At 45.0% G+C, this 25,504-nt stretch overlaps 1 protein-coding gene across 4 annotated transcripts in view; it reads left to right on the forward strand.

Moving 5' to 3' along the window:
* Positions 1-25,504, forward strand: part of LOC138472494 (collagen alpha-1(XIII) chain-like) — a 393,813-nt gene that overhangs the window by 76,816 nt on the left and 291,493 nt on the right. For all 4 annotated transcript variants that reach the window (XM_069610705.1, XM_069610706.1, XM_069610707.1 and 1 more), the window contains exons 5-7: positions 5,256-5,282; positions 5,391-5,417; positions 18,391-18,417. In XM_069610705.1, the coding sequence (XP_069466806.1) occupies positions 5,256-5,282; positions 5,391-5,417; positions 18,391-18,417 (81 nt within the window). The remainder of the gene's footprint in view (positions 1-5,255; positions 5,283-5,390; positions 5,418-18,390; positions 18,418-25,504) is intronic.

The raw sequence follows: 25,504 nt of genomic DNA on the forward strand, positions 1-25,504 counted from the left end.
CATTCTACACTGTGCACACGCAACAAAACACACAGTGGACTCACAGCACCCCAGCCACATTCTGCAACACCACTCATATAACATTCTAGTCACATACCACCCCCACACTATGAGTATACCACACTTCCACAGTACCATGCGCACTCCACACACCACGTATCAGAGTGCACACACTCTGCACCCAGCGCAGACTGCACCACGCACACACTGCCCCAAGCAGTCACCGTTGCAAGCTCACAACACATGTAACCACTCAACAGCACACGTGAATACAGCGCAGTGCAGAAAATACAATACAATGCCATAACACACACTCCGCACAGTGCACATACCTCAGGCAATGCAATCTCACATACCATTAAATGATACACTACACACTGCACACGAACTGTGCAAATGTATGCATACTGTACTGTGAGGTTTAATGTTCTCAGTTGTAACTGTTATCGATGTTTATATATACTTAGATGAATACATTTATATGTAATTATATTTTTTTAAACACACCAACTTCACAGCACACTCACCACACCGAAAACCACATTCTATCAAACAATGCATTTACCAGAATAGCTACATACCACATAACATAATGCACAGGAAACAGCATCACGCACTCTCTGTAACACTACATATCATGACACACCCCTACTGCACCAACACACACTCCACCAAAAACACGTGGCTCCAATAGCAGACTGCCTAGCTCAAAACATGCATACCACTTCACATAAAACACACGACACAGCCCCAAACAGCAAACGCAATACATATGCCACAACACACATCTTATGCAGTGTGCATACTACAAGACAGCACATGTCATACTACACTATGACACGCATACCACACAGCACATAGACAAAAAACTCAAAACAAGACAGTAAATTCAGGACAACCAAATCCACATTCCGTCAATCAACAAACCTATCACACTACACACAACACATCACCACACACTCACTCCACAGAACTACCAGGGCAGTATCCAGCATTGCAAGAGTGGGGGGGGGGTGCATAAAAAAGTCCTGCTACTTTTCCTCCGAAATGCAGTACGCACAATTCCATACGGTCTCATTCGCACCCCCAAACCGCCCACTCCTGCCCCAATCTACTTTTTTGGTAACATTAGTGGCAGATGGCATTTTAACACAAAAAAAGTAAAACTGCAGAATCATTACAGATGAAGGAAACTCATCTGTTAGAGCTCTGCCCAGGCGCTCTGAGGCAAAACATATGCAAACCTCCTAATTTGCATATGGATTGCACCAACAGAAGTGACTTCACAGAAAAGGACACTATAAGGAGCATCATCAGTCTTTGATACTCGGAGGCGCTATTGAAGTGACTTTAGCATGAGTTGCCATAAGTAAGCCAAGTGGCAAATAACTGTGTGGTGCAAAATACCTAAATTGCACTATTAGTATATATTGAGCAACTCTACAGTCATTAGGCCTTTATTTTGTTAAATAACAGCTTGATTTTTTTTTTTTACAATAAGTTATGGAGTGAATCACTTACAGAGCTGCAGATATGACACGGTACAATTAAATGATTTGCCCAGTATCATACGCTTTGGTTAAATGGTGAAATGGATGTGGACAATTTAAGCAACTGAGCACATCCTTCCAGGTATAGTTGATATAAATAGTTATTAAGGTTTTGCTTTGCATTTCAAGTGCTTAAATAATACTTTATAGCTATGCCTTGGAAGCAAACCACATTACATAATAAACTAGACGTTCATAGTAAACTAACTATCCACTGTATACATTGTCATAGAAATATTTTGAGCTATAAGGGTATGGCTTTAGTTTTATTCTCCCCATCCTGCATGACAAGTCACAATAGCATCATGCAGATTAATCTGAGCCTAACAAATCCCCCTTGGGTTTTAAAGCCATAGTCATCAGTTCATAAAGTTGCACCATTGTGCACCCTTCTCGATTCTGATCACCCCCATTCATATTTCTGAATGGACAAAAGTTCCTGCTAATAGTCTCCCCTCCCTCCCATCAGTGCCTAATGGCTCACATTGAAATGCTCTGTTGACACAGAGCAACGTGAGAGCCCCTCTGATGCCCGAGCTCCTTGGGACATTGTCCTGCTAGCGGGACCCCTTTCCCGTTGGGCAACCTCATTGGGGTGCCGAACGTCAGAGGTGTCCCACTGACAAATGTCCCGGTCTGGCACTCAAAAGAAGAGCTACTTGGGGGGCAGCTTACCCCCCCACCCGTCACTCCACTGAGAACTACATATATTCCATAGGACCATATATATTGTAATTGTTTTTTTATAAGGCGCTTAATACCGAAGAGGTTTCTAAGCACGGACCCAAGATTCAAACCTGTGTTGCGCCACGTAGTCTTGCTTCCAAGACGAATGTGTTGCCCCTGAGCTATTCTACCTATGCCAAACCACCATGCATAGTGCAATCCACAAGGAAACCCAATGGCCAATGTGGACTAGAAGGTAATGGGTGGGTGCCATGTTTCTGACCCGCCACACCCCCCACCAGGATCATCCTGCAGCCACTCCCAATGATGTAAAAATTATCATCAGGACCACAAGTTCATGTACCTTTAAGAGGTGCGCTCTACAAGTCCCACACCACATAACACCTGAAGGGAGTTTCAGATATCTTGGGCAAGTGCTCCGGGAGACAAGTCTGCTCTCCCAGGGGTGCAGATTTGCTTGTTTCGTCAATTTGCTAGAAGGAAGTGAGTGGACACCATTCAGTAAACTCCTACATCATAAAGAAGTGGGCATTGCTCAGTGCAGTGAGGCTGGAGCACAGAAACCCAATTTGCAGCGGTCTAAGCTCTGACCAGCACAAGCTCCTTCCTTTCACTTAACTAAGAATGAGGGGATTTGGAGAACAAGATGGACATTTGCTCAGACATCTCTGTGCTGTGATGTGAACGTGTTATCGGTAATGTTCTTTTTCAAGGGCTACAAAGTGCTTTCATTATGACTGTGAAAATGTCATGTTGCTCCTGAACATTTTCCTCAAGTCCTTCTGAAATACTGAACACGGGGTATGGAATTTCTGGATTTGTACTTGGTTATTTATAACGCACTTAATGGGGATCGAACCAGTGTTGCTCCGTGTTGTCTTGCTTCCAAGGCGAGCACATTGCCCCTGAGCTATCCTCCCAAGACACTGCAAGAAAATGTACTCCGTTATTAAAATCAACCAAATGAATCACTATTGTATGCAACATAATGCCCGCTACAGAACAACATTCACATGGGCGCCATCAAATAAGTGCACACTAAGCATCTACTTTGTCATTCTCCATGCATCAATATCGTACTATTCATGTTTATCTTGCCTGCGGATGCGATTCATCTTATTTGTATACTGATATTTTTTATTGTATTGATTTACATTCATAAAGCGCACATAGCGGCCCTTGGGCATTGTGGCCCTGTTACTGTAGGCTTTCTTAGTTGCATGAGGAGTACAAAATAATGACAATGAAGATAGAAAATCATGGCTATTAACTGCAGAGAGGGTTACAAATTACATGGAAAACGGTGCAGAGACATTAATGGTACAGTGGCAGTCGTATTGTGACAAGCACGATGCGTCCGTGGTTACAGTGGAACCAAATCAGCCGCGGAGGCAGTTCTTAGAAAATATGCTAACTGCAGTCCCAATGGAGTGCAGGGGGTCCAGAGCACATGTATTAGTAGAAGAGTTTGGTCTTAAGAGCTTTACGGAAGACGGTGTAAGAGGCTTCATTTCTGAGTGATGTGGACAAGGCATTGCAGTTTTTGGGTGCTAGATGTTGGAAGCTGGAGCCTAGCGCTGATATCTTCTATTTTTTGTAAAACGCCTCTTTTCCATCACCTGTGTAAACATTTGCTGTAAATCTATAGAACCTGTGCTGCCTTCTATTCCCACCTCTACTCCATGGATATTATTCAAAATGTCTTTTAGACGAGCCACACATGTTATTGAACTTTGTTGTCTCTGGTCTTGGGAGCCCACTGCTCTACACCTTCAGAAGCCATGGTATATCTAAGCAGTGACACGCTCAAGCATGCCTTCACTAGACTTAGGGTAGCCAGAGCAATCTCGAGCCCCTCACGATGTACAATGTCATTATTTTCATCTCTCCCATTACTGTCTCTCACAGTTCAAGCTCCCTTCCATTCTTCCTATCATCCTCTCCATATCCCATCCAACTCTATTCCCCTATTTCCATTTTCCTCCTGCAGACCAAGGTCTTGTCGATCCCTGGTTGGGGACACAATACGCCCTAAAACTCAGACAAGCATAGGCGCTTTGAGAGCACTGGGCTGGTTATTAGGCACAGTGTAAGAGTTCGATAGTTACTTAATTCAAGGATATTTTCCAGTGAAGAATGTTATGTGATGTTCCTGCACCTGATATAGTGCCACGTCTGTACTGTTCATGGCCTCTTGGTGCTTACTTGCAGGACCGAGGTTAACAAGAGGCCAAGTGGGTTAGCTCATTCCAACTCCATAACCTTGCCTCCGCCAAGAGACACTGATCAGATTGGCAGGGGCTATCACTATCTTTACATACGAGTGAGGGAGTTAAGTAGGCTAATGAAGAAAAACACATGGGACAGATGGGTAAGAGGTGTCAAATTACAAGTAATAAACAATGGGAGGAAGAAAATAATACAGAAGAATGAATTTACCCAATAGACACATTATCTCACAGTACGAATGCCTTGAAAAAACGAGTTAAATAAAAATGTTGTATAGCTCCCATTAATTTATCCTTAAATAAATAAACCGTGCCCTAAAGGGTGTTACATTCAATGTTCAGTTTTATATCACTGCACGGATCAGAGGCAGTATTAGAACGGAGCTTCAAATCACCTTGATACCGCCTTGGCGTGGCAATTTGCTACACAGACGTATGTTTATAAAACATGAGATCTGACGAAGGTACAGACATAGTGACCAGAACTATGAGTTACTCGTCCATGTTGTGCTCCTCTTTGTAGCAAAAAGCAGAGCTGGGCGTTCTCAAAAGAAAGCAAGGCTTACATGGCAAACCCATTGTACCAATTTCACTGAACACTGTGAGCTGAGAGGACAAGTTTAATTCCGCTAGCTTCTGAAGAACAATGCAGACTTAGCTTATTCTGATAGGATTCCCTTGCATTTGGAAGTCCAGATTAAATGATAAGTGGGGCCCACTCTCCCACAATTGAGCCCCCTACCTACGTGCTTCTACAGTGTACTAACTTGTCAAATGCTTTGCTTTTAAGGGTCCTCCTGGTACAAAAGGACAGCTGGTAAGTGTTTTTTTTGCACATTAATTTTGCTCTAAATGCAAATTAAAATCTATCTTCAAATCAAAACAAGACCCTAATGCTGTATTTTTTCTCACCATTTTTCCCCAGGGAACATCAGGACAAAAAGGAGAAAAGGTAATAATATTTGCTGACTAATCGGCACATGTGTTATGTTTGAGTGCAGTATGGTGTGTCGGACGGGAGATGTCTGGAACAGCCATTAGCAAAATGTCTTTCTTGTGCATCCCACAAATGGTTAGAGAAGATGATGTGTGCTGGATTATGTTCACGGCAATGGATCTACGTTCAGTCATTTGCATTGCAAAATGCACAGAACATTTAGAAGCTCATGTCCTTCGAATTGGACAAACGTTATAGTGAGATGTGTTGAAGAGGTGGGAGGATTCATTGATTCCGATTGGATGACATGTGCCTCTGAGTGGACGCCTGGAGCATCACAAAATGACATCAGACCTTTTTGGCGTCATTGACTTAGATTCAGTCTGAGAAAATCTATGGGTGCCCCCACCTATTACCGATGCTCTGTGCGTCTCACTGATGCGCCTGAGAAGTTCTGTTTGCAAGCAGGCATCCCCAACATGCTACAGCACCTTGAGACCTTCTCCAGTTGAAATCTTAGGGTCCGATTCTCAAAGCCATTTTCCTATTTACACCTGCCCCCTGTCAGATGGAAAAAGTGCAACTATGTGCTCTGCCCAACTCACAAATGAGCGCCTGCATGTGTGAATGTCTGCATTTGTGATCCTGTGTGCAATTCTCAAACATAAATAGCACTGAGAGGTTTAATCTGAGCTAATCCCGTACTCACTAACCACTGCACTCATTATTGCGACCAAAAACACCCTGATGTTTCCCTAATTAAAGCCTGACCCTTCTCAAGATTGGCCTACCTTTGGACAGTAGTGTCGTCAAAAGACTGCTGTTCCAAATGTATTTCAATCATTTTTTTAAAGTAGAAATAAATGTGTGCGTGTTTTCACAATTTCAACATAGTTGAAGACCCTTTAAGGCACATCATGCACAATTGCTGTGCCATTGCGGGCGAAGAGCTGCACCGCGCTCTCCAGCCATCCACAGGCATAAAGGCTGGGAGCGAGCCAATGAACACCTGTTTATGAGACAAGTGCTCTATAATTATTGATACCATAGGGTTTCATGGTGGCAGGGCTGCCCATCTTTGAGATGTCCCCCGACCCTTCCACAATGCAAAGGCCATGTCGTCCAGAGGGTAACTTGTGCAGTCTGTGAGCATGCACACCACTGCATACTGTAGGATTTATATTGCACAAAGTTGCACAAGGCTTTGTGAGTCATTACACAGGGAATTAAGTGTCTATATTCTAGTGGAACTCGGATATGCTGAGGGCCTTTCCTAAAAGCTCCAAGATGAACCTGGGTATATTTTCCCAAAATGTTCAGTCAAACATGATTAATACAGGTTTGCCTACGATGGTCGTTATCTTCATGCTTGAAATTCACGAGGTTCATGATAATCTGATTGGACAGTCAGGGGCCAAGTCAATCTCTTCTCAAAGACAAATCGGTAGCATTGCCTTGTCTTGGGAGGATAGTTCAGGGGCAACGCACTAGCCTTGGAAGCAAGGCGACATGAAGCAACACAGGTTCGATCCCGGATCGACGCTTAGCAACCTCTGGCTATTAAACGTGTTATAAATAATTAATTACAATTGTTAGAACATCAAAAACCCCGCAGATGATTATTGTTCTGGGTGGAATGCGATTGAACGTGTAGGAGAGGTGTACACTTAAGGAATCTCCTTTGCCAATGGGAATGTCTCCAGCGTAGTGATTAGCGGTGAAGACAGTTAGTGCTGTTCACCTTTTCTGGCAGTTATTTTTCGATACTCTGAAATGAGCAAATCGGTAGTTCCGCAATTGAGGTCCTGCCACAGAGATTATGGGACTTCAAAGAAGTGGACAGCATTCTGTTGAACTAAACTGAAACAGTTATCAGAATTAGAAAGACAATTTGATGGACTTTTCACTCACTAGCCGTGCACTATTCAGATGCTCACTCTCCAATAGGACTATTGGACAGGCCTTAGCCCCAATGGAATTTCTATTTTCAGTTCCGGCAGTGCAATGCACTTTTGGCTCTACAGATGTTGTCGACGACAACTACCATCAACCCAATCCAGCATAGTCAATGGGGAACGTTCATGGGGATTGCAGTCCACAAAATCTGGAGAGCTACAGGTGGCAGACCCCTGAATCTTAGGGACTCATTTAGTTCGATCTGTCTGTTTTCCACAGGCAAAAACAACCCCAGTTTAAGATCTACACCCACTTTGCACATGGAATCCACCAATGAAAAATTGGCAGAAAATCCACCAGTCCCCATTGCCATGCCTACAGAATGTCAGATTTTCCACCAGTTGTCCGCTTGGCACCAGCACCGTGCACCTGGTAACCCTCTGTCTTCAGTGCCCAGCTACCTGCTCACCCTGCCTCGCTCCTGAACTGCCTCCGGGCCACCTCCGGCACTGGGATCTGTATCTGTACTCATACAGCCCCCCACCCTTCCTCTGCACTCATCGGATATACCCTATCTGACTAATCTTGCACTTGCCTCTTGTTGGGCTGCACGACCATTGTCACTGCAGTTATTTATTTATTGCACTTATTATTTATTCGGCTCTCTCCTCTTTCCGTACTTCCCCTTTTCCCCCTCCATGCACTTTTCCTTTGTTTTTTCCCTTTTCCATGCACTCGCGCGTTCTTAATGTCACTGGGCCTAGTAAGATTGTATTTTTGTTCTCCCCTGTTCCCCTCCCTTGCTTGGTCACGCTCTGAAACACTTGTGTATGAGCGCGATATAAATAAAATATCATATCAAATATATCATATCTTGTGGATTGCTGGTGTACAATAAGTGTAGTGCTAATTTAGAATAGCTGCATTTCAGCCGACGAAACACTGCCATATTTCACAATCGGACAAAATTTAAATGAGGGCCTAATGTTTATGAATGGTGATAGTTTGCTGTATTCTGGATATTTCAATATGAAACCTTATGTATTACTGTTATTAATCTGTTACTAAAACACAGATCCAACAGGCATTCCATGGTGGCTATGGGCCTCATTACACGGAAGGCGGTAATCCAGGGTGCTATTAGCACCCTGGACCATGCCGGTAAATTACCGGCACCGCCTTGGCGGAAAGGGGATTTACCGCCCCATTCCAAGGTTGGAGGGGCGGTAAATCCCCCTTCCGCCATTGCCCTTCCCCATTCCCATTTCTGCCCCATAGGGCTCTATGGGAATGGGGAAGGCGCTAATTACGGCACCGCAATTTTGCGGTGCCGTAATTAGCTCCGAGGTCCCTTAGCGGGTTGGTACTTAACGCCTGCAAGAAGCAGGCGTTAATTCCTCCAACCCGCAAAGGGACCTCGTAGTACGGCGGTAAGGGTTAACGGTCACCGTTGCCATTAACGGTGACCGTTAACCCTTACCGCCGTCCGTGTAATGAGGCCCTATGTCTGGTGTAGATAATCTACCACTGCAGTTCATATTATGTAATACAACCAACGGGAATTTCAAAGGAAACATTTGAATGGGAAAGAGAGTCAGGGGGAAGAGAGTCCGGGTAGCAAAGCTAGCATAGGACATGGCCATCATATTCAGGTTCAAATTGTGTTACCACTTTGTGGAAGTTCGTGTTACTTGATTGACCATTGGTGAGGGGGGGATAGCTCAGGGGCAACACGGTTGTCTTGGAAGCAAGACAATGCAGCGCAACACAGGTTTGAATCCCCATGCTCCGCTTAGAAACCAATCCCTGGCATTAAGCTTGTTATAAAAGAACAATTATAATTATAGTTTCAATATAAAGTGTGGTGGATCGGAAGAAAGTCAGACACTCACAATACCATTATTAAACTTATAAGAGGCCTAACGTTCCCAGTCACTAAAGGAATATCCTACCTATCTAAGGAAACTAAAGGTGCTCGTCAGTTGTCAGGAAATCCAAAGCAAAAATGTCCTCTGACAAAACTAACTCTATCTGACCCTACCACTATATTTGACTAACTTAAATAGACCAAGAGAATGTTTTATCATCGCCTGGTCTTTTCTTTATCTTTCAATAAACTTTTTTTTACAATCTTTCTCGGTGGTAGAGATATTTCTCGGCATAATCTCCTTGGAAAGTCTTTGAGATCAATTCTTGTAGTTCTTCTAGAATAGCCTTGGGTTTCATATTTTCTTTGGATCTTTATTTACAATATCTTCCATTCTGGTAGTTTCTCACACTCTTGTAGATTCTTTTCTCTCTTTACATTCAGGCATTCCTAAGGTAGCTTTAGCTTGACCCCATTTTAGTCTTTCTTTGCCATAACTTTGTCTTACATTTTCTCTCACGCCACCACCGGCTACCTCATTCCTCTCTCCTTCTCGCATCTGCCATCTCGTACGGGCATTCTTTGCCTCATTGAAAGTCGCAGGGTCCATAATTTGCCTTGGCTCTACCTCCACAAGGCATAATGATGTCAGGCGGCTTCATGGGGCTCCAGGCTCTCCTATTTGTAACAGCTCATTATACATATCTTGTTAAAGAGACATCTGTTTTTTCTTTTACAAATGGATTTCATTTTGCATTGCCGTCAGCCAATGGTAAAGCTGCCACCTTATGCGTTCAAACAGGTAGTTCTATGCATGTGGCTATGGTAAATGGCACAGGGAGTTCCTCATAGGAATAGGAGGCTGTGTACCCAAAGGTGGATTCTCTCCCGGTGAGGTCCTACTTTCCTCAACCGCTAGGGAGGGTCTTGCAGAAGAGGTTCATCGCCCTAGCCTCACAGGAGAAGGGACTGAAGTGTTTGAATTATGTGAAAGTAAGCACAAGCTGTGCAGAGCGCATTTCTCCTCTCCACCCCCACGCTTGCAAACTGCTGGCACACACACTATTTCATGACTTCGGTTTACAAAACGGATAATAGAATCTTAAATAATCTATCTACTTTTGAGCAAAAATAACTTGGGTGGACATCCTTTTAACGGTGTGTGGGTGTTGTATCAACAAGCCTCAACTAAAGAAAGCAGGAAGTAACCCTAGACCGGTGCATTGGTTCATGAACTTTATGAACAATTAAACATCCTTCCTGCGGTTAGTAAGCATAGCTAGGTCTCATTCCTTTTAAATAGCCAGACCAGACAAAAAGAGCATTTGAAATTGTGCATGTTTACATCTGTGATGTTCTTGATTGTAATGCATCAAAGCATATCTGAAAAATACATTCTAATGCGCATTATTGGAATACCTTCCTAAAACAAAAGTGATCTTAACCAATATTTGTATCAGTCCCCTGTGCTTGGGGATTCTACGTCCGAATGGGACAACTGTACACCAGACACATTACTGCTATATAGGTGTGCAGTTGTTTTTTTAACAGGACACATTCTCAGTTAAGTGTCTGATAGTTGCAATTTAATTAGAGCATTTTCGTTTTACATTGTCCTTTGGTACATAAGTATAAAAACAGATTCATGGAGTGTAAAACTGAAATACATCAAAACTGGTAAACATATAACACTTTCTGACACAAAAACATTGTTTTAAGCAAAAACTAGTGGGAAGGATGAGGCAAAATAAAGTATGTTTATAATTCTTTTGACACATGTTATAATGAATATAGGTGTGCTCATCGCCTGGTCATATTAGTCATTGGAAAGTACTCTACAATTCAGTATTCAAAGGATGCGTACACAACACCTTCTGACATTGGGAGATATGTATTATGAAAAATACAGGTCGTGGGCAAGTGTAATTGTCAAGAGATTCTAATTCACCCTGTTACTCATGTATGCATTGGGTATGGGTGGCTTTTTCAAACCTGTGTGCATCTGCACTCTGCCGGCAGTGTGCCATTAGTGGATGGTAGTGGTCCACAATGTCCCGTGGACTGCGCCACCCCCTGCACATTTCAGCGGGGACTTCCACTACCTGACGAATAATTATTTAGCACAGGTGGAATAGATCTTTGAAGGGACAATTGTCTGTGACAAATCCCCAGATCGTGTTTTAATGTTTAGGTAACAGGCATGTAATATGCACAATGAATCTAGAAGCCCAAGCGCATTCCTATTTACCTACCCAACATGTATCTTCTTAGTAAACAAAAGTAAAGCGGATCATAAAATAAACACCCATATTTTTCTATCATGTCTGCTTGTCTAATACAGAAGACATGGCTTCCATTTTGGTACAAGGTCACAGCTTCTTCACATCATGAATAATAAGATGCAGGCCTGGGTCAAACAAGGGCTTTGAGCAAGTGGTCTGACACTCTAGAGAGTAGTGAAATTAAAATAAGAGGACATGTTTTGTCTCAGAACACGTTACATTATGGTACTTATAGTTTTCTATTGTTGGTGGGGAAAATAAAATAACAAATCACAATATTTTTGCTTAACATGTTTTGAGAAGGATTTCTTATACAGTGGAACATTGCTTAATCATATGATGGCTACACTTTGCAAGTCAGCTCCCTAAAATCAATTATTATTAATCTCCTGAAAGGCAAACATTAAGAAATAATACTTTATTTATTTACATTTGTTTTAGGGATGCATAAAACCTATGTTGCTGCCAAAAGATTGCGTGGAAGCATTAGCATTTTCTCTTTCTGTCTAGCAGAGCGGGGGTAGAGGGAGGGAATGTCGTCCAGTGTCTACATTGCAGACTGTGATCGAATCCATCTAATCTAATCTAACAATATAATAAAAGGCCAGATGTATGTTTGTCCTATGCAGTAGCTTCACCTGTTGTCACCGCTCAAGGGAGCTGTTGCCTTAGGATACATAGAGACAAGGCCCATTTGCATAGCTTAGTCTGCTACCGTGGTCCAATTCACATAGCTCTGCCTGTTGGCACCACTAGAGGAAGCTGTAGATTTAGGATTAATAGTGTCCCTACTGTGTCAATGAAAACCTGCACTTTGGCCCATGTACACAGGCCTGTAAACTAGGATTCAATAATAAAGTGATCCCGGCCAATCATTAAATCTTATTGTGACAACATTGGCAGTCACTAGAAGTGATTTAGTTCACAGGGTACATGGTTTAACAGATTATTGTTTTGCTCAGTATATAGCATTCACACATTGCACACCACTAAGCCATTTGTAGTGTGTCCCACTCATGGCAACAGCACTTGAAAACCATGGCCTGACCAAAAAAGTGAAATTAATTGTATGCACACCCTTCCATGCGTGTACTTTTATTTATTACTATGGGGCAACTTGATTCTATGAAACACATTTAAAAAGATGATTGTGACACGTGAGGCAGGTGGATTGCATCTATTGATCTATTGATGGAAAAATGGGCACCTAGGATTAGATGGTATCTCTAGGGCCTATAGACAGTGGACGGGGCGGGGGCAAGCGATGTAAAGATAGGTATCACAAACCTATGCCTGGGTGGATAGTGGGCAGATTATTCTGTCTTGGGGGTTGTTCTCCCAGATGTCCTGCTGTTGCTGTTTTGATCGATTGACTCCTTGCTGGATCGTGGGTGCAAGTCTTCTCTACTTGGAATCCCCCATCATGGCTAGCCAGGCCTAAACCAAACACCCAAATTCACCTCTGCCCCTGCTGATCCTGGGCTGATTTCTTCAGATCCAGAATCATGAGTACTTGTTTCTGGGACCTTTAGTTGATTTTGTCTCTAGGGGTCCTTTGGGAATAGTAAAGTTTTGAGGCACCCCCCTCTAACGTTAACTTCGTTCTGGAGTGGGCTGTGTGCTCCCTCTTCAGCCAGCTTTTTCTGGCCTGCTGGTCTGCAAATCCTGGGTGAGAATTCTTCTTGGGGGGGGCTCTCTGGTGTCCCCTCGGGCTGGTTGTCGCTTCCCCTGCCCCCGTGGAGTAAAGTTTTGGAAACTCTTAAAACTCTTTTAGAATTGTGTATTCTGTGCTATTTGTATACCTTTTATGGATTTTATTTCCAAAATAAAGTTGTTCATTTCTTCTTCTTCAACACTCTGAAGGTTCTTGCTAAGGTACATAACTGGACTGAGAAACGTATATATCCTGTCCTGAACTCTTGGGGGTCTTTTTCCAGCGGACCACCACCAACTGCTCCTTGCGAGCACTTTCACACTCCAGTCACTCTCTCCTGGCAAAGACTGCCCCCTTTCACAGTACTGGTCCCTTTTGGTCTGTCGTGAACTTGCCTTCCTGAACTGAGAATCATTGTACCTATCTGTTACTGCTGTTTCTTTTTTAAGGAGAGATTCTGACAAACAAAAAAAAATTAAGTATGTACATTGTGATCTCTCTCTTTGACAATAGTGTACTTACCGGTTAGAGTATTGTTGTTCTCTGACATTTCTAAACGTAAAGGTTATATTTTGTATACGCAAATCGTGTGGAACTTCCCCTTCTTGCTGTCCAATGAAAAGTGTGTGCTGTACCTGTCAACCACACCAATGCACATTGTGAGCTTCAGGGAATTACTGATGGGATCTGAGCCAGGAACATCCCCCTAGAAGATGAACCCATCCACGTTGCCCATTTCCACCCTACAATCCAAATGTCCGCCAGTTTGAAAAGCCTCTCTGTGGTTGGGAGAGATCTACTGGCCCCTCTCACATGCACCAGGCCTTCGTGAGGCCTGCAGCTGCCCCTGGGATATTTACCCACCTGTGGACCAGTTGCAAGTTATGTTGCTTGGAACTGTACGACCAATAGCTGGTCTACAAAGGGGCAGATTTCCTCCATGCACTATTTGCTCCAATAAGGAAAGTGGCTGATCCAAGGTGGTACTGCACTGGATGGGGCCAGATTAGAAGTGTTTTTACACGCATGAGCCCTCAGCTTTCATGATCAAAGGCTCCCATCTTCTGACTTTTCCCCACTGGCGGGTTTGCGTAATATATGGTACAGACATCCAGGTGGTGCCCTTACCTACTGCCATGTGATCCATTCCTGTGATGAGGAGCAAGGGAATACATTATGAAAAGTGTTTTGGCAGCGCCAATATCATTTTATGTTCCACACTCTAGTATCACAGAGGGGACCGAATATAGGGTCACTTTTATACTGCTGAATGCTAAATGCCCTGCGCTGAACAAGAGAAAGTGGATTTGTAAAGGAGTATTCTCTAATTTGCCGGTGTTCACCACGACAATGCATTCTACTAATTACAGAGCATGCATATGGTAAATGTGAGTGGACTGAACTTCTCTGATGGAGTTGCTCTGGCCTACACTCAAAGCTATGCGCAGAGACACCACACAGATACTGGCAGGACTTCCGGGGGGTAGATGAAGGCCACGGTAGATAGTCAGTGGTGGCAGTGCCCCACGCCTGCGTGAAGCCACGGTAGATAGTCAGTGGTGGCAGGGCTCCGTGCCTGTATGAAGGCCATGCTAGATAGTCAGTGGTGGCAGGGCCCCGTGCCTGCATGAAGGCCACGGTAGTCAGTGGTGGCAGGGACCCACGCCTGATTGAAGGCCACAGTGGATAGTGAGTGGTGGCAGGGCCCCGCACCTGCATGAAGGCCAGGGCAGATAGTCAGTGGTGGCAGGGCCCCACTCCTGCATGAAGGCCACAGTAGCTAGTGGTGGCAGGGACCTGCGCCTGCATAAAGACCACGGTAATCAGTGGTGGCAAGGCCCCATGCCTGCATGAAGGCCACTGTATATAGTCAGTGGTGGCAGGGCCCGTGCCTGCAGGAAGGCCACAGTAGATAGTCAGTGGTGGCAGGGCCCTGCACCTGCATGAAGGCCACGGTATATAGTCAGTGGTGGCAGGGCCCCATGCCTGCATGAAGGCCACGGCAGATAGTCAGTGGTGGCAGGGCCCGTGCCGGCAGGAAGGCCACAGTAGATAGTCAGTGGTGGCAGAGTCCTGCACCTGCATGAAGGCCACGGTATATAGTCAGTGGTGGCAGGGCCCCATGCCTGCATGAAGGCCACGGCAGATAGTCAGTGGTGGCAGGGCTCTGTGCCTGCATGAAGGCCACAGTGGATAGTCAGTGGTGGCAGGGCCCCATGCCTGCATGAAGGCCACGGCAGATAGTCAGTGGTGGCAGGGCTCTGTGCCTGCATGAAGGCCACGGTAGATAGACAGTGGTGGCAGGGCCCCACGCCTCAATGAAGGCCACGGTATATAGTCAGTGGTGGCAGTGCCCCGTGCCTGCATGGGTGACTCCCAGCGTACGGTCAACATGTGGCATTGCAGAATGCCTCATTGGCAGGGTACAGTGAGTGCTCAGCTGTTCAGTGACACACCAAGGAAGCAAGCAGGCACGTTGCAGACAGCATCTCTGTTTTGCAAATATCGTGCACTCCAATGAACTGCACAGGACACCGAGGGACTCCATGGCCACTTTAGCTCAATATTTAGGGCCTGATTCAGAGAGCATTTTTCTATGGAATTGCAGCATTGTAAAATGCTTTGTGAATCAGGCCCTTAGTATTGATAATACGGCATGAGAAGAGAAAAAGTGCTCATGACTTCTTCATTGACTGAAAATGTGCTTTGAAATACAAAATGCCACTTGTTAATAGAAGCTTTGATAAGCTGCAACGTCTACAAAACACTGCAGAATAGTAGATAAGGGGCTTTATGGGTGCGGGGGGGCTGTTAATTGTTGCAAACGAACACTTGAACACAGGTGAATAAAAGTACATCTTAAAATGTTTAATGATTTGAGAACATTCAACAAAATACATGTGTCTTGTATGTGTGTGTGTGTGTGTCACCCAACTTTTTAAATTAGAATTATTAAAGCCAAACCAAGAAAAATGAATAACTATCATGGGTCTGATTTACAAAAGCATTTTACAATGGCGCAATCCCATTGAAAAACGCGTTGTAAGTCAGGCCCATTATAGCATAGCAGGATAGGTGACTAACAATGCCTTTGCGAATGTATATTGAATATGCAACGAGAGTGCAACAAGAGTTCCGCAATGTGTAACTAATTACTGTGTAACATACACATGACTATTGCCTCCGGGGTCGGGCTGTACAGAATGAGCCATTGGAAGGGATAGAGTGGTTGGAAGGGATAGAGTGCTTGGAATGGGTAGAGTGCCTGGAATGGGTAGAATGCTTGGAAAGGGTAAAACACTTGGAATGGGTAGAATGCTTGGAATGGGTAGAATGCTTCGAATGGGAGTGAGTGCTTGGATGGAATAGAGTGCATGGAATGATAGAGTGCATTGAATGGATGGAACGGATGCAGCGCATGAATGAATGGATGGAGTGGATGCAATGGACAGAGTGCGTGAAATACATAGAATGCATGGAATGATCCGAATGCATGGAATGGATGGAACGGATGGAGTGCATGTAGCGGATGCAGCACATGTAGCGGATGGAGCACATGTAGAGGATCGAGTGCATGGGATGGATTGAGAGCGTGGGACGGATGGTGTGCACGGGACAAATGGAGTGCACGGGATGGATGGAGTACGCTGAATGGATGGAGTTCAGATGTTCAGTAAGATTTCAAACACCTACTAAAAACCACCAGACCTCATCACCACGCTCACTCTCTCCTTTACACCATCACTCATCTAGAACACAGTGATACTATGACACATTCGGTATAGCTGTTCTCATACTAACACCAGCCACATACTCCTCATCACCCTATTTTTAAAAAACAGCTGGCTCAGGACACCCCCCAGCCTATGCGTCTCCTCAGGCCTAACACAGCCAGAAATGAGTCTGGGTATCAGCCCACCAGAATTAACACATATTCCTGATCTCCCAACCACCACACCTAACGCTAAGAAGCAGCTATCATTCAAGTGCCACACCAGCTGCACACATAGCCAGTGCACTCACACACCTTATGACTTACTTACTCTCTCTCTCTCTCTCTCTCTCTCTACTGACTTGAGCTACGGTTCCCGAGGGCGTTCAAGCTACCAGCGCCTTGAGATTATAACAATGATACATAAGGCGCTAGATAAATGCAAAGTAACATAACATAACCTGTGAGTCTCCAGTACTAAAGTGGGAACCCCATGGACACACTGTTCGGACCCCAAGGAACCCTGTCCTGTATTTGTTATGGAAAGTTCTGCATAGCCCACGCTTGCTGTCACTGGCCCTTGTCACAGTCGGGAAACATGCACGACTTTAAAAGCCCAATGAAAGGAGACAACTGGGGTCTCAACAGTTTCTGGTAGACGCAATTAAGTGAGATTCTCACTTAAACAACTGGGGAATGCCTCATTCGGTATGAATGAACACAGGTGCAGTCGCAATGTGTAGTTAACACAATAATCAGTAATTAGCTATGAATTACTAAAGTTGTCCACCTTGGTTTAAAGTATTCCTCATTAGTAAACTGTTGGCATCAGATAATAATGCCCCCATAGATATGGTCGCCATACATAATGTCGCCAGGAAAAGGTTGTGGCAAAATTATATATGGTGACCATATAAATGGGCTCAAGGGGATCGGGGGTTTTGGGGTTGTCCCCCGCTCCCCTTGAAAAAAAGGGTTTGGGAGGTTGTTCAATGTAATAATGTCCATGGGCGTAATTTTAGGGTGGCACGGGGGTGTTTGTCCCCCTCCAACTTTCCTGGCACACCATTTTGTCTCCATTCATTTGGCTGGGGCATCTTTTCTTCAGATGTCATGTCCCCCCCAACATTTTCAGCAATGTTACACCACTGATAATGTCCCTGCAAAAAACAGCAATTTTTTGGCGACATTTTAGCCAGGCGCCATTTTTGCAGAGACATGATTACATGGAACCAAACTGCTCCTACAATTTCGTTGCACATTATCTATACATCCATTAATGCATCGTGAATGTTTTAGATACTCAGTTTTCTTTTTAAGTGAAAAATGCACTCTCTTGGCCGTGGAAACTTAAAGAGAAATATTATTGTTAAGGGAAAATTCTAGAACTTTCTCTCGGGCATCCGAGAGCGCTGCTCGCTCGAGCTCCCTGATAGAAAAGAAAGATGTGGCGGGGGTGTGGAGGGGCGGAGGGTGGGTGGGGCGGGTCGGGGCGGGCATGTGGTGACTTCAGGATTAAATGCTCATATGCCACGCCGTGCCTCAAATCTCTTTTCCTGTCTCTCCTTTTCTTCCAGGGTCAATGCGGAGATTACACGCACAGGGTGAGCAGTTACTTCAATTACCCTCAAAGAAGTTGCCTTAACGCAGAGTTTTCAATTCAATCTGTTGCGTGCTTTGCTGTTTAGTTAGTCGCTCCTTGCTGTGAGTCTATAAAGACAGATCTGATGCCTTGTGTCTAATAAAATTTGGGGAAGAAGTTGCGTGTGAGTCCGGTTGCCTTTGGCCAGCATCGCCTATGTCCTGTAAGCAGTATGCTGGGGTGGAAAGGTGGACATGCATTCGGTAGCCAGATACAAAGTGCAGCACAGTGGGGGCGACCACGTCGTAAAAAGAAACGAAAAGACATGTTTAGAAAAGTTGTCAAAAGGCCAAAAACGCTGCTTCCGTAGTCAAACAGGCTGGGACTGACAAGTTATTGTCATGTTGGCATTCCCTCTAGGGTGGGGTGCTACGTGAAGTGGGAACAGAGAGGCTGCATTGTTGCCCAAAAAACTTCACATAATAATCATGGTGTATGTTTTTAAAAAGCGCTTCATTCCTAAGCTTCTAGCCACTTTAATTACAGTTGTTGTTATTACCAAATTTCATTCGCTGCCATGGGGCTGGACATCATTTACCGCATAGTGCATTAGACAGGGGAGATGGGCTGGTGAACAAGTAGAGGTCCACATTCACAGGGGTCAAGTCCTAAAAATTAAAGTGGGGGGACACCCAAACAAGCGCAGTGGGATGTGACGTCACCATAAAATAACATATCAAGGTGAAATATGCACATTTCATTACATTGGCTTTGCATAACCACCCCAATTGAATAGGACGAATCATGCCTTTCATAAAATCAACACACACACAAAACCAAGAGAAGATATTTTCTTCTAACAGTGTTTTTCAAAACTTTAAAAGGTGTGCATGTTTTAAACTCCAAGAACCAATACAAGTGTTTTCCCTGGGACTTGCAGTACTGAAATGGTGAAGTGTCCGCCCTACAAACCTGATGAGTGTGGTTTGATCCCTGATGTCGCCTTTCCTTCAATTAAATTCAAAGAGGGCACTCAATGTTTCTCATTCTATAGCTGGGGGGGGGGGGACTGCGTCCACCTTCTGAATAAAGTGGGTGGACTCCGTCCTCCCGCGTGTACGACCGACTTCAGCCCTGCATATTCAGCTTTGCGTTATAAACAACCGGCATCCAAGGGTGCAAACCATGCTCACAAAATCTCGCAGTGTGTGGATTGTGTGAGATCACAAGGTCATCCATCGACCAGGAGCAAACAAAATACAGGGGGAAACCCAATCCCCTGGCTGGCTTGCGAGCGCATAGTACAAAGGGGCAAGGTGGACGGCAGCCTGTAACCCAGCCCATCCGGAGAGATGGGCTTAAGAGCTTTCGGTTTGTGTTCATGTGAACTCGCGGCGCAATTAGACATGCTTTCCAGCCCCAGGCAGGTGGGTGAGCGGCCAGAACGCTATGTATGGAGCCCAGGCAAAGATAGGAAATCTGCTTAGGTTTCAGCTCCAAAACAATAATAGACGTGTCAGCTGTGTTTATTTTGCGAAGTACCCTCATCGAATTGTTACGCTACGCTTTCCAAAAAAAAAGCCAGTCTTGGGCAGGGGGGAGCACGAGTTCCCGTACAATCCTGTCCTTTAGCACGTGCATGTGCTTTTGGCAGGACACTGTGTTTTGGTGCAGCGCTTTCGGCGCCGGATGTTTTGGTGCCTCACCTTGGGCACAGGTGCCTTTTCGGCACACCCTGTTGGACGCGTCCAGCAGGGCGGAAGGTCCTGTGCACACTGATAGTGCTGTTTGGTTAAATATGTCATCCAATGCACAATCCTTCTGCATGGAGCATGCAGTTAAAATACAGCCTCCATGTACTGAGCTGCTAGGGTTTGCTTAAATATAATGTAACCCAAGGCACTGCAGTTTTCGCTGCTTTTGGTGACAATGGGCCCGATTCCTGTAATTATTTGTGCAGTACATCGGGACATTGCGTGCCAAACTGTGCACGCAACTCAGTTTGTCAATTCATGAAATCGTCTGTGCAGGACTTTTTCATACAGTGCGGGGACGTCGCGTAGGTTTGGCACATCTCTGCGAGTGGCTGATTGCCTTGCGCGAGACACCCTGCAGAGCGTGGGTATGGCCTGGGCATAGACCACTGTTGGGGGCGGAACACACAAAATGGGAAAGAACAAGGGAAAATGTGGGCATTACGAGGGATGGCCCGCAGGCAGTCCATCCCACTATTGCATGGAACAATATGTATTCATGGATCTGACCGCACATCCACTCGGCAGGGAAATGGCCACACAATGCACTCAAACTATCTGCCGCAAAAAGGCAGGCGTACAAACACTTGCGCATAGGAATCTCCACACAGAGTTAAGATCGGGCATCAGATTTAGGGATGCGTGCATGCAGTTGAGGTTCTCATCACACTTGGGGGCGCTCGTAAGCAGTGTAGCAGGGTGCAGGAATTGTTTACGGGGGGCTGCACGCATGTGTACCGGAAAATGGTGATTTTTACGATACGTGGTACGCATGTTGAGGGGATGCTGGGAATGGTTACAGGGACCCCACGCACCCCTGCTGAGGTGCTTGCCTGGTAGGGGGTTACTGAGGCTTTTTTTCAAGGCAGCATTGCTACACGCGCTAGCAGTGCACAAAACTCTGTTTCCATGGCTGGAATAGCTCTGCGTGGGCCATGACTTGCGCATGGGGTTACTTTGTGTGGACAATTCCATGAATACACGTGGCACGCAGATTTCATTATATACAATGGGCCACACAGGTTTGTTTTCTGAACACAGGCGGGATCTATGCGCATAAATCGGGCTCAATACACCTAATGAAACAGCACTCTCCAGGTGCTCAGGTCCCAACAGGGTGCACCTAACAGGGACCTGTGCCCAAGGGGTTGCGCCGAAATGGACGGTGCCTAAAGCACTGCGCCAGAATGTCCGGCTTCATCTTTAGGGGAAAGAGATGGGTTTGCATAAGTAAATCCAGAACTCCAGTGAGTGACGGGTTTTGCCGTTGGAAATCCCCTAGTGTCATTGGCCAGTGCTCAACTGCTACCACTTCCTTGGTCCAGGTTTTCTGTGTGGGATTCTGCTTATTCACTGCTCTATATGGCGTTAGAAACCAGAACCCGGGTTGACCCTTGATTCTTGTGACTAATATTGCATCATGTGCTAAATTCGCTGAGATCACCACCATGCACACATATGCAAATGGCAGACAGATGTCATGATGACACATTGAAATAACATGTTTTGGTATTACATCAGAGCCCTAATGACTGTATGTGACAAATCAATTTCCGGGACACCAGTAGTCCAGGGATGAATATCGGTTTCTAAACCATCAATCAGCCCTGCACCTCTAGTACATCAGAAGGGATCCGATTGGAAACAGAAGAAAATGATAAACCCCCTTGTCCAAATTTGGTAACGTGGACGGAATGGCAGACTTATCTCTGCAAGGTCGTGGATCGTTGGTTAGTTGCAACACAGCAAAATACAATTATTACCCAATGATAACAGGGACTGCCCAGTCAAGGTTGTTTACAAATATTTACTTTATTATTCAATGGACAGTTTTAGCACACTACAAAATACAACCCACCCTGTAAAGGAATGCAGAGGACAGACAGTTTCAAGAAGGAAAAGGGATGCACTCTGGACGGACACTGACAGGAAGGTAGCCGATAAAGTAATTAATCGCAATAGTTCAAGGATACTTGGTTTCAGCACAAAGAGAGCAATGGGTCTTAAAATGTCACTAGGGGCCTTCGGAGAAGGACTGAGGGATAGACCCACAATGTAGCTTGTGCTTGTAGAAGTTCTTGGAGCTCGACAGGGTCGAGTCGGTTTCAGGGCACTTTGCAGCTCCTTAACCCAAGATAGGAGATAGCTGCGGGTATCGGGCACCAGGCAGTTCAGCGAGCGAGGCTGGATGGATGGCAGCAGGCTGGACTACACAGCGGCTCAGGAATTGTTTTCTCAGTGCTGGTTGACTGGTATGGAGCACTGGTCGAGGCATCTCCGATGACGTTAGCGATTGCAGCATGACAACAGTCAGCAGTGCAGTCGGTTGCAGCTCGAGGGGCTCGACTGGCTCGAAAATGTCATTTAAGGCAGATGCTAGTTGATGCTTGTCGATGCACTTGTCCTAACTTCTTCATTGGGCTTGTGTCGTCCTTTAAGGCAGATGGCCCAAAGCTGAGGAGAGTGTTGCAGGCAACAGCGCTGTTCCTGGTTTGGTTCAGAGGCTCTCTGGCACTTCCCACCTAGGAAGCTTGCTTGCAGTGCCTAGCAGGCCACGCTGTGTGCAGGATGGGTACCACTTCTGGAGCTTCTGGAGGGTCCTCTTTATTCAGTATCTCCCTCTGTTCCCTGTGAAACGTTTAAGGAAGGGATCTTCCTTCCCTCTTTGGAAATCTCATCCTTCCTTCACTGGCGGAATCTGTAAGGCAGACTACCTTCAGCCAGGGTCCAAATGAGTTCTTGTTACTCCTTGCAACGTTTTCAGATGATCTCCAAAAAGAGGGACTTGACCCGCTTTTAAAGCCAATTGGGCCCCAGTGATAATTGTAGGCTAAGCCTACCTTAATGAACCAATCCTGAGTCCCCTCCAACAAACTCCTGTATGCGTGAGGTAATAACCAGAGCCAGAGTGCTTTGCGACAGAATAGGTAAAGGGTTGAAAACATGTAATATTAAGTCCCACCCATCTTCCTGTCTGTTGTGGATTAATGGTCTCTCTGGTTAATTGAGCTCTCTGTCATTCCTGATTAAAGCGGCAGGTCTCACTTGAAGCTTTGGCAAGACCAGACTTTCTGTCTCCATCAATCCACATACTCACCTTTCTCAATGGGATCCCCCTGTGGGGGTTGCCTACTGCGAACACATAGTCCCAGACATGACAGGTCACCGCCCTTGATACTGAGAGGTGGGAGCTGGCGTCAGGTTGACACAGTGCACACCAGAAGTTGTTGGGGTTTTCTGTCTCCTTTGTTAAACTCTGCAGCCAGACCCCATGTGGGCCTGTTTGAAGTATACTGTATTAGTATGTTAATTGTGTTAATTGCTGCCCCAGCTGCAGTGCTTACACACAAGGAAAGGGCTGACACATGGAGACTTTGTTAGTTAATTAGGCTGGCCATGGCAGGAGGATGGTTTTGGCCCTCCTCCTTCTGTGATGCACTGTGTACTTCACCTATCAGATCCCAACTAAATATGACAGGGAGAACTACGCTTGTAGGCTGTGTTCACCCAGACTACACGGGTCTATGTGTATGTCATGCAGTGAGCATAGAAAAATGTGTGCGGATGTGCCCCACACATTTTCCAGAGGTTATCTACCATCATTCAATTTCATATTACATTTAAAAAAAGTCTGGGTGAGCGCACACTCACCGTGCGGATGGTCAAACTCCTCACACTGCACCTGCCTTTGGTAAATGCAAAAGACTAGGCAGAGATGCATGTGAATTTCTTGCATAGTGTGGAAACAAATGGGGCCTAATTCACAGAACGTTTATCGTGGAGCAAAATGACTTTGCACTGCAAAAATACACTTTACACCTGGCCTAATTCACAAAGTGGAGCAAAGTGACTGCACTGCAAAAGTATTGTTTGTACCACGCCAAATGTGCCTAATTCACACAAAAAGCACTAAGTTTGCAGTACTTAATGTTTTTAAAAAATTAGGCCATTTAGCGCGGGCCAAAGAGAACTTTTTCAGTGCAAAGTGACTTTGCTTTGCAAAAATTCACTTTGCAACGCTTTGTGAATTAGGCCCGGTTCAACTTGTTTGTTGGCAGTGCCTAGTCACTTTACACCGTGGTAAATGTTCCATCAATTAGGCCCTAAATCTCACAGACTTAATGCTTTTTTTGTGACTTAGGCCCATTTAGCGCAGTGCAGAGAGAACTTTTGCAGTGCAAAGTCACATTTCATAAAACAATATCACATTTTAAAACGTGTGGAGAGTACTGCTATATTTCTACAACGCAATATTATGGTATATAAGTGCACTTAATGTACGTTTTCAAATGTAGTCTTGAATAGCAGCCTTTATCCCTTTTCTCAGAAACGCATACAAAACAGCTTGTTGATCTCTTCTATTCTATTACAAGTTGGAAACTAGATGTATCCAGGTTGCTTTACAAAAAGGCACTGTGCCTGGCGTTTTGGGGATCTGCTTTTAATCCTGGCACTTTCAGTTTGCCGCAGTCCCTTTTAAGGAAACCGAGCATGCCAATTTCGGTTTCAGTCGAGGTGAGCCAAGTCGCTAACAGAAAGGGAAGAATTGGTAAGGACAGGCCAGATGGACAAAGTAATAAAATCCCGATGATCGCCAATTGGGCATTTGCAAATGGCTTGGCAAATGCTCACTCCTGGCAGAAAAGATGCAACTGTTTGAGGAATCTGTTATTAAATGAACACAAGCATTACTAAACAACATGGTGCTGTTCACGGAGTCTTGAAGTGTTCTGCGCATGTTTCGCAATAGAAATTCTATAAGACCATCGAGGCTTGCCTGCGAGCTGGGCAACGCTCCAATGCATTCTGATGCATTATTCTTACAAACCTCTGCTCTCTTGCCTAGATACATGCTTGAAAAAATAAGAAAATTGACCAAAATAGCGAAAAAAAACATTCTTAAAGAAAAGCAACAAATGCACCTTCATGTCATGAAATTAATGGTGCAGAGTCATAATATCGGCCATGTATTTAAGTATTTTATTTAATTTTGGACTTAACTTTGTGAAGCAATGGAGCATTCCACAACGGTAGAGGGTACGGGTATACATTGGATGGTTTGGCTGGAAGGATAGATCAGGGGCAACATGCTCGCCTTGGAAACAAGACAAGGCGGAGCAGCACAGGTTCGATCCCCGGGTCCACGCTTGGAAACCTCTGGGTATTAAGCGTCATTACGTTACATATGGGGCGGGGGGAGTTATCGTCAGATATGCAACAATGGTTCCACCTCCCCTCCAGTACACGTACATTTTAAAGTCGTACTAAGTATCAGTGAATATATCCTGAACTGTAATTTTGTGATCGCCTTATGCATAACACATACAATTGAGTATTTTGATTGGTCAAAACATA

Source organism: Ambystoma mexicanum, chromosome 8, assembly GCF_040938575.1.
Source record: "Ambystoma mexicanum isolate Mex_15411 chromosome 8, UKY_AmexF1_1, whole genome shotgun sequence".
In the NCBI taxonomy this organism is placed as follows: Eukaryota; Metazoa; Chordata; class Amphibia; order Caudata; family Ambystomatidae; genus Ambystoma; species Ambystoma mexicanum.